The 9,053-nt window shown below is 54.8% G+C and overlaps 1 protein-coding gene across 3 annotated transcripts in view; it reads right to left on the bottom strand.

Moving 5' to 3' along the window:
* Nucleotides 1-4,444: 4,444 nt before the first annotated feature.
* Nucleotides 4,445-9,053, bottom strand: part of PCSK6 (proprotein convertase subtilisin/kexin type 6) — a 25,341-nt gene continuing 20,732 nt past the window's right edge. For all 3 annotated transcript variants that reach the window (XM_067003812.1, XM_048076343.2, XM_048076342.2), the window contains 5 exons: nucleotides 8,627-8,714; nucleotides 8,319-8,410; nucleotides 7,071-7,200; nucleotides 6,357-6,469; nucleotides 4,445-5,970 (listed from right to left, as the gene is read on the bottom strand). In XM_067003812.1, coding sequence (XP_066859913.1) covers nucleotides 5,873-5,970; nucleotides 6,357-6,469; nucleotides 7,071-7,200; nucleotides 8,319-8,410; nucleotides 8,627-8,714 — 521 coding nt within the window. In that variant the 3' untranslated portion in view covers nucleotides 4,445-5,872. The remainder of the gene's footprint in view (nucleotides 5,971-6,356; nucleotides 6,470-7,070; nucleotides 7,201-8,318; nucleotides 8,411-8,626; nucleotides 8,715-9,053) is intronic.

The following is a 9,053-nucleotide window of genomic DNA, read 5'->3' as shown; positions in this document are numbered from 1 at the left end:
CAGGCGCCGCCCGCCCCCCTCCTTCTCCGCCCCTCGGCTCCTCCTCCGCGAAATGGCGGCCGGGGAGGGCGGGAAGAGGGGGGGGGTGGTCGCTTCTAGGTTTAGCTCTGTCACCTGAACAATAAATAAGTTCTTCCTCACGTGGCGACGAAACCTCCTGTGGTGCAATTTATACCCATTACTCCTTGTGCTATCACCGGCCACCACTTAGATGAGTTTGGCCCCGTCCCCTTTACATTGCCCCCCTCAGGTATCTGTAGAGGTTGATAAGATCCCCTCTCAATCTCCTCTTCTCTAGGCTAAACAGGCCCAGCTCGCTTAGTCCTTCCCCGTAGGACAGATGCTCCAATCCCTTAGTCATCTTCATGGCTCTACACTGGACCCCCTCTAGAAGCTCTACGTCCCTCTTGTACCGAATCGTGGAGGAGCGTGGAGTCCAACTCCCGGCTCCACACAGGACCACCCAAAACTCAAACCGTGTGTCTGAGAGTGGTGTCCAAACGCATCTTGAACTTGAACTCCGCCAGGCTCAGTGCCATGACCACTTCCCTGGGGAGTCTGTGCCAGCGCGTGACCACCTTCTCAGTGCAGAACCTTTTCCCAATGTCCAGCCTGACCCTCCCCTGTCCCAGCTCCATGACATTCCTTCGGGTCCTGTCGCTGTCCCCAGAGAGCAGAGCTCAGCACCTGCCCCTCTGCTCCCCTCAGGAGGAGCTCACTGTGCAGACAGTGTCTGGGGTGCACTGGGGACACCCCAGGGTGCGGGACCTCTAGAAGAGGGGAGCACAGGGACTCCACTGGGTGCCCCCCGAGTCACACTCTTCCCTTTGTCCCTCATAACCTTCTAAATCTCACTTAAATGTCTTTAAACAGTGCTTTTCCATACAGTTGGAACCTCGTCCCCCCAGGGAGCTGGGGGGAGCCACAGCAAGGGCCCAGGGGAGCAGCTCTGCTCAGGTGCGGCCTTCGCTTGGGGCGTTTGGGCAGTTCCCTGCGAGTGCCGCCATAGCACCAGAGCACTTCAGCAGCTCGTCAGCAGAGGGAACTGATGTCCTACAAACGCCTCTGCCTTTGGCCAAAGCAGCCCCAAGCGGCACAGGGTGCCTCTGTCACCCCTCTCTCCCCAGGCCAGGGGAAGGCCAGGCCTTGCAGATGTTGGAAAAGTTTGGGTCTTTCATTTGTCTGCAGCAGCACTGCTGAGATGGGCAGCGATCCTTCTCTATGGGCTCCTAGCAGCAATTGTGAATGTTGAGGGAAAAGGTACAAAATCAGAAGTTTTTTCGCCCCAAGCCCTCCTCTCATGGACAACACGACCCAGCCAGAGGCCATTGCAGTCTCCCTTGTGGCAAAATCTCTGCTGAGCTGCGCTTTCTCCACGTTCCCAACAGCTCGGTTCTGTGCACAGCCAGAGAGTGCAGAGCCCCGCATCCGAGCACATCTATCAACGGAGTAAAGGCTTGGCTTTGCTATCCATTAAACCCTAAAACAGGCAGAAGCTGTTACCAGAGCTTCCCTCTCTGCTTCTGGTGTTTCAGATCAGACTAACTCTGCAGGAATCCAGGCAGAGCAGGCTGGGGACCTGCTTCCCGTGGGCTGAATGGCAGCAAGCAGGCTGCTTTCCCTTGGACAGTCAGCTGCTGAGCTTTTAGCCACTGGGACTGTGCTTTTTCAGACAAATGCTGCTCCCTTCCTGCTATACAGCCAGGGCAGCCTCACACAGTAATTACAGCTCTTGGTGCTTTCCACCACCCCAGCAGCAGTTTGGGCTTTGCTCCCGAATACAGGGTTGCCCATAAACACCTTCCCACTGCAGCGCTCGAGACAGTCGCTCTGGCATCTCCACGTGCTTTCCAGCTCTCAGGGAAGAAATGATGGGCTGGGAGCACTGCAGGCTGCAGCACAACATTCACCTTTCGCCTTCAAGATAAAGCACACTTTCAAGTGGCATCACCCACCTCCTGACCCACTTTACGGATTTGGAAAGCTGAGGAAGAGCTGGGTGTATCTCCTGGGGAGCTGAGATGGCTCAGCCTGCCGTGCCTGGGCAGGCAGCTTCACTTCAGCGTAAACCAGGTCCAAGGCTGGTGAGCTGCCTGGCATTAACGCCAGGTAGTCACAGCCAAGGCACTTGGCCCCGTTGGCAGGGCTCGGCTGGCAGCAGCGGCGCTTTGCGGATGGATGAGCCACAGTGCAGGTGATGTTAACTGAAGGTGGCATGGGAAGGGAAGTGGTTGGTCACCCCCAGGTCCCCAAATCCTGCTGAATGTCACCACGCCACCGCCTCTGTGACCCTGGAAAAATACTTCTCCAGCCCTCAAGGCTCCCTCTGTGAGATGAGGCAGAATGATTTCTGCAGCTACCACTATCTAGGGAAGGATTTTATTTTTTTGGGAGCTGTGACATTTCTGTGAACCCAGAGGCTGTGACGATAGTGTGAGTGCTGCAGCCACGCTTGGCACCACACAGGGATGGCTCATACTTTTCTTTTGGGAGCATCCAGCAGCAGCATCCTGTGAGTGACGCCTGGCTTGGTCCCCAGGATTACAGTGTCAGCGCTGGCTCCGTTCTGGCTGGCAATCCCTGCGGAGGTGTCGGCTGAGGTCACTCAGTTCCTGCGCTCCCTGCTAAGGAAACACCCTCGCTGCTGTCTGTGACCAATGCTACGTACGAAAGCACGTAGTCAGGTTTTTGTAACATCTGCGTTTCTTTAAAAGAAGTTAGGAGAGAGCAAGAGAAAGAGGTATCATAAGCAGTGATGAATTAGCAGCGTGGTTGCACAACTAAGGAATCACACGACGGGAAAGTCAATGCAATCCTCAGTTGTTTCAGGCAGGCTTTGAAAGGAGATTCTCTTCAGCCTCCTGGGAAGCAGGTCCTGCCCCTGACAAGGCTAAACAAAACGGGGACCTTTCTCCTACAGCACAGTACAGCGGCGTGCCTCAGCTCTCTGGCTGTAATGGAGCCGTAACTGAGAGCAGACAGATTGTTGGTGTCAGATGCGGTACACGAGCTCTTAAAAGCCCCTTCTTTGTAATGGGAAGTCAAAGTGATGATTTTTAAGATGTGTGTTCTCCACCTGCCAGCTATGAAATGGCTGATGGCTGTGAACGCAACCTCACAGCCAAGCAGCAAATGAGGAGTCAGGCTACTCTAAGAAGATTTTCCAGAAAACAGCTATTACGGATCGGTCACTGGTGCCAAGAGACAATAGAGAAATGTGCTTTAATACACTGCCTAAGTATTCGTTTATCTTGAAGAGACAGCCACTTTGATCCTCTGAGCATACCAGTGTCAGAGAGACTTTAATAGCTCCAAGCTAGCATTGCAATAGCTTAGATAAATAATCTGAATTTTATTACTTTCCAAGAATGATTTCTGATGGAGTTAGAGCCCTGGGAAATACTGGAAGCTGGTGTTGTTACATGAACCCGATGTGTAGAATTTATTTCTTTTCCCGGCAGGCTGGAGGGCAGCAGAAAGCTAGATAAAGCTGCGACTGCTAGGGATTGGTCATCTTAAATTGCATTGCTTCACCCATGGTGTATTTTTGTATTTTAAGTTATGCCAAGGATGTAAGGGTAAACAGCTTTTTTTTTTTTTTTTTTTTTTTAGCATTTCAGTACATCTGAATAAACCATTGAGCAGTGTTACAGGCAGGCTGCTGTGAGCCAGAACTGGAAGTCAGAGCTGACGCAGTGCTCCTGCTTCACAGCTCCCGTTTTTGACAGTGACACAGCAACAGAAATTAAAGTTTGTTATTTTACAACCAAAGTGGCAGAAGCCAGAAGCATTTCACCCCACTTCTGACCTCTGGTTTGGCCCAAGACCAAAAAGGGGATCCCAGAGCAACAGAAGGACTCAGTACGTGATACATCATCTGGTTAATTCACATTTATCAGATGATAAATGGGAAGAACTGTGAGACGCACAAGCCCACAGCAGCACAGCTCTGAGAAAGCGTCTTCCCTCGACTTGGACGCGCTGATTCTTGTGGCTCCCTTCCAGCTCGGGATATTCCACGACTCCCTCACGAGAGGGCTCACTTCTTTCCCTTTTCACACATAAAAAGCTCAATTCCAGATACCCAGGCACTACCCTGGGCGCCTGACCCACGGTAAAACCCTGTGAAAGAAACCCCAAAAGGCTCCACGGCTGCCTCCATCCCCACCACACCAGCACCTCTCCGTCCCCAGCCAGAGAGGGGAAGGTGGCCCCATGGCTGCCAGCCCACACTGCGGCCAGGACTACACCGCGAGCTTTGAAGGCAAAAGGTCTTTTTGAGAAGAAACACGAGGTTTTTTGCACGTGCACCATCTGCTCAGGAGCCGTTTCTCCCACTGATCGGAGAGGCTCCAGCGAGGACAGCAGAGCAAAGAGAGGTGCAGCACCACCGCCCTGACCTGCCTCCGGAGGCAGGAATTTGGAAAAAGCACAGACCCGTTGCTCAGGGGAGATCAATAGTTTATTAACTTAAAGGTCGGTTCACCAAAGCTCCGTCTTTGCGAGGGTTTGGTCTGCCGGTGGCGGTGTGGCTCTCGCCCCTTCGCCTGGCGGAGGTAAGCTCTGTTGGGCAAGCCCAGGCAGGGCGCGTCGTCGCAGCCGAAAACAAGCAGGGATTAGCCCAGCTCCGGGAGGAGCGGGTGACAATCCGCACTGCGAGTTTCACTGGCAAGAGGTTTAACTCCTTAAATCTATTAACAATGAAAATGAGAACATGCAGCGCAGGGAATGCTGTTTACATATGTCTGGTGAAAAGAGCGTCTCGGCAAGGTCGGAGAGGATAAGGACGTAAGACAAGATTCCCCGCTCCCCATATAAAAAATAGTCTACAGAGAAAAACAAGGACTGTATAAGTTATTTTTTTAAAAAAAATCTGTAAAACAACATAGCCAGGGATATTTTAAACACAATTATATAAACACCACGTGACGTACTATTAAGAGAGAGCATGAAAAGGTTTGTTTCGGGGGAGGGTTTTGCAGAATTAAGAGCTTCCTGTCCAGATCCCTGGAATGTCTCTTCTGGAAACAGATGCCCAAGAAAAAAATATCACTGCCGTGAACAGGAGGATTTGTGAGAGGTATACCGGCAAAACGGGGCAAGGACGGTGATGCGAAACGCTGGGAGGGACGGGTTGGGAAGCCACCTCGTTCAGCTCCGAGAGGAAGGCTCCAGCTCGCTCCAGAACTGAACTAACCAGCAATTAGGGAGGGAAATTAATTTTACAGTAAGGCTGCGGCCCCCCAGGCTGCTCCGTGTGGATGAACCCCCCCGAACCTCCCTGCGGACACCCGGCTCCGGCCTGCCCGCGGAGCCGCCTCGATCCCCGGAGCTCCGGTTATGGCCACGCTCACGGCTGAACCCGAACAGGGGCGGCAGGGCGGGCTGCGCAGCCTGCTCCCGAGCCGCCCAACTCATCGTTTTCACGCCGGTGCTGAGCGCGGCGCTGGCTTGGTGGCAGCGCAGGTCGCTGTCACCGTCACCCAGCAGGGCTCGGCCCCGGCTCGTGTCCCGCGTCCCCTGCGGCCGGGCTCCTGCCAGCCGCGCACGTCAGTAGGATTTCTGCGAAGAACCGAGCTTGGGTACACGGATCACGCCTTGCTCCCTGCTCACGAGGAGTGTTTGAGAGTATTAATATCACCGCCCGCACGGTGCCTTACCGGGCTCGGTCATTCAGGCTACGATCCGAGCTCTGCTCAACGTATTGCTATAGGAACGAGCTGACAGTGATATTAAAGCTATCAAACTTGCGAGGGAACGCTTGACAGCACCATGTAAACTCTCCCGAAGCTGAAAAAATAAACTTTTGTCCTAAACATTTGGCGAAACTGGGCTGGCAGTTGGTGGAAGTCCTGGATGCAGCCGCTGAACTTTACCCGGCCATGAGACACGTCTGACAGCAGAACTGCACAAACAGCTTCTTTTCACAGAGCTTGTTTGATTTCACCATCTCACAGAAAGTCTTGTCAGCTGGCGAGGCGAGGAACAAGAGAAAATGAGAGCAGATTAACATTTTAAATAAACAAACATCGCACGTAACAGGCGGTGCAATTCGTTCCAGCGTTTGAGGAGAGAGAATTGCAAAGGAGTCGCTTCTTAAGGGCACCTTTCATGGGGGTTTAATGAAGGAATAAAGAAGTTTTGCAGAGAGTGGGAGAATTAGCCCCGAGACTAAAACATAACGAAGTACAAACGCCTGGATGCGTTTGAGCAACAGGCAGACATCCAACAGCTCTGCCAGCTCGCCCACCGCAGCCGTGCCCCGGGAAGCCTGGCAGCTTTTGGCTTTACCCTACAAAGGGAATCCCCAGAAACCCTCATTTTTCGCAGCCGGGGGTTACGCCACGGGCACTTACCGTTGGTGCAGGTCTCGTTGGTTACGCAGGAGCCGCCGAGGAGGCTGAAACCTTCCTTACACTTGATGCAGTTCCCGCTGGAGCCCTCGCAGGCCGAGCAGTGGTCCTCGCACCTGGGGGGGAGACCCCGCCGCGCTGAGCCAGCCACCCGCAACGGGGAAAACACCGAATCCCAACCTTCATCCCCCGTGAAGCCAGCACGTGGGCTAGGGAAACCCTCGGCAGGCAGGGAGCGTGCTGCGAGGCAGCTCCTGGTGCTCCCACGGTGCTTTTGCCTTTCGCCCTTCCCCGGCATGCCGGCCCTAAGGAGGCTGCAGTGAGTCCCGCTCCGACACCAGGCAGCCAAATCGCTGCCCTGCGGCACCTCCGGCCCCGTGATGGGCACAGGAACGGGTTAACGCCATGGCCGCAGGGCAAGGACTCTGGCTGAGAGCTGGAATATTTGCCTAAATATCATCACCCTTCCTCCCACGCCTCCCCAGGGAGCCTGGGGCCAGGGCTGAGCCCCTCCACGTAGCCCTAAGACACCTTGGCTGCGTGGCTCTTAAAAATAAAAAAATAAAAAAGAAGAGGGAGCCAGCTCGGCGCTCCCCTGCCCTTTGGATTTATTTCCCCATAAACAGCCCCAGCTGCGAGCTGTTTTCATTAATTTTCATTTAATTTTGTATTTTTATTTTCTCCTCGCTCCCCCCCCCACGGGAGGAGGCACCGTACCTCTTGCAGACCTTGCTGGGAAGCCCGTGGCTGTCGGCGGGGTAGAAGCCCTCCCGGCAGGCGGGGACGCAACGCCAGTGGGGCGTGGGGGTCTCGGGGGAGCAGGGGGTGCACTCTTCCTCACCTGGCCCTGCGGATAAACAAGATGCTGACGGGGTCCCGAACCCTGCTTCCACCCCAAAAACCCAGCCGGCGTCCCGCCCTGGGAGCCCTCTGTGGCTGGTTACGGGCTCGGCTGGGGACATCGTGTTGAAATCCCCTCCCCGTTCCCTCCGGCTGCTCCCAGGCGAGCACCGGTTTGGTTTTGCCACCCTGTGCAGGGCAATGCTTGGAAAAAGAGATGCAAAAGTCGGCTGTGGAGGAGACGAGTGGTGCCAGCGTGTCGCGGCTGGGCGGCAGCGGCGGGGATGGAGGCGCTTTTATTAGAGGCCTTCCACGCGCTGCGCTTGAGAAATGGTTATGTGGGAAAAGGAGAGAGGAAAGGGCTCGAAAAAAACCTGTGGTGAAGTATATTTACACTGCCCGGAATAAGAATTACAAAGGAAGTAATTTTCTTAAGGGATTAGGAGTCCGTCCCCTTCCAGGTTTGCCAAGGAGATCAATAAATTTTGGGTTTAGTCCTAGGCAATTGCCCGTGTGTGATGAATGAGACCCACAGCGCTGAGCCTGAATTGTCCGGAGATCACATTATCAGATCCATGATGATGTTGAGAGCAAACACAAGCACGAACAATGGAAAATAATGGGACTTTCAAAGGGCAAGAAAAGGCAAAATTTAAAGGGGACGTCAAACAACTTGGGGACATGGGTGGGTGTTGGGAGGGCAGGGCCCCGGGGCCAGCACACATCGGGCACCTGACATTTCTAAATGCTGCCGAGCCATCCTCCATCCCTCCGAGAGGGTTTTACAGCCTCCCCCGCAACCTTATTAAACCAAAGCACCTGGCTTCAGAGGGATCAGGAAATAAAGAACAGCTCTAATAAAAATAGAAAAACTCCCTGAAATCCTTTCCAGCGGGAACACATCCCAGCACCTGCAGCGCGCGTGGGAGCCAGGGGAGCTGCTGAGCTCCGTCCCCGGGGCGTTTCCCCACGGACACGGTTATCCAGGGGGATGGGAGCAGGAAAAACAACGCAGCCCACAGCCTCCCGGCGCCGTGATTTCTTCCCCACTCCCTCTCCGGCTTGGGGCCGTGATGCCCAAAGATTTGGGGGTTTCGTGTGCAGGTGCTGGGGGTGAGGACGTACCTGCGCCGGCGGGGCAGCTCTCGCAGCGCCGGGGCTCGCGGCTGAGGTACATGGTGGGCTGGCACTCCGGCACGCAGCTCTCTCCCGCCAGGCTGCCAGCAAAGCAGAAAAGGACGTTTGCACCCACACCACAGGCTCCAGGGGCCTGGGAACAGCCCGTCCCCAGCTCTCCCCGCACCCCGGCTGCTCCCTGAGCAGGGCACCGTGACCGTGCCCTGCTGGGTGCAACATTTCGGGGGGTGCTGGCAGATTCGCGGGGGTGCAGAGGGGACGAAGTTATAAAACCTCACAGCACGCTGGTATTTTACCTGAATCCGTCTTTGCACGCAGTACATTTATCCGGCTCGCCGAGACATTTTTTACAGTTCTGATGGCATTTCAGACAGCGTTTCTGACCTTTCCAAAGAAAAAAAAAAAGGAAGAACAACCGAAGAGCTGGTGAGGATGACGCCTGGACAGGGATTTGCCATTGGCGGGCAGAGCCGCACAGCCCAGGGGCTGTTCCCCAGGGACGGGACGTGTGGTCCCCCAGCAAGCCCCACCGTGCCACTCCATGCTACGAATTAATACGTTTTGCAAGCAGCTAGGATCATTAATAACAACTGCCCCTAATTAACAGCTCTGAGTGCCCACATTTTGCCCCCTCCGTCCTCAGGGGCAGCAGGTCGGGGCTGTCCCAGAGCCAGCACAGGGCAGCGGAGGGGTTTTCTCCCCCTGCAAACAGCGTGAGCACAC

Source organism: Anser cygnoides, chromosome 11 (assembly GCF_040182565.1).
Source record: "Anser cygnoides isolate HZ-2024a breed goose chromosome 11, Taihu_goose_T2T_genome, whole genome shotgun sequence".
Lineage (NCBI taxonomy): Eukaryota > Metazoa > Chordata > Aves > Anseriformes > Anatidae > Anser > Anser cygnoides.
This window is presented reverse-complemented; position numbering and strand designations above follow the sequence as displayed.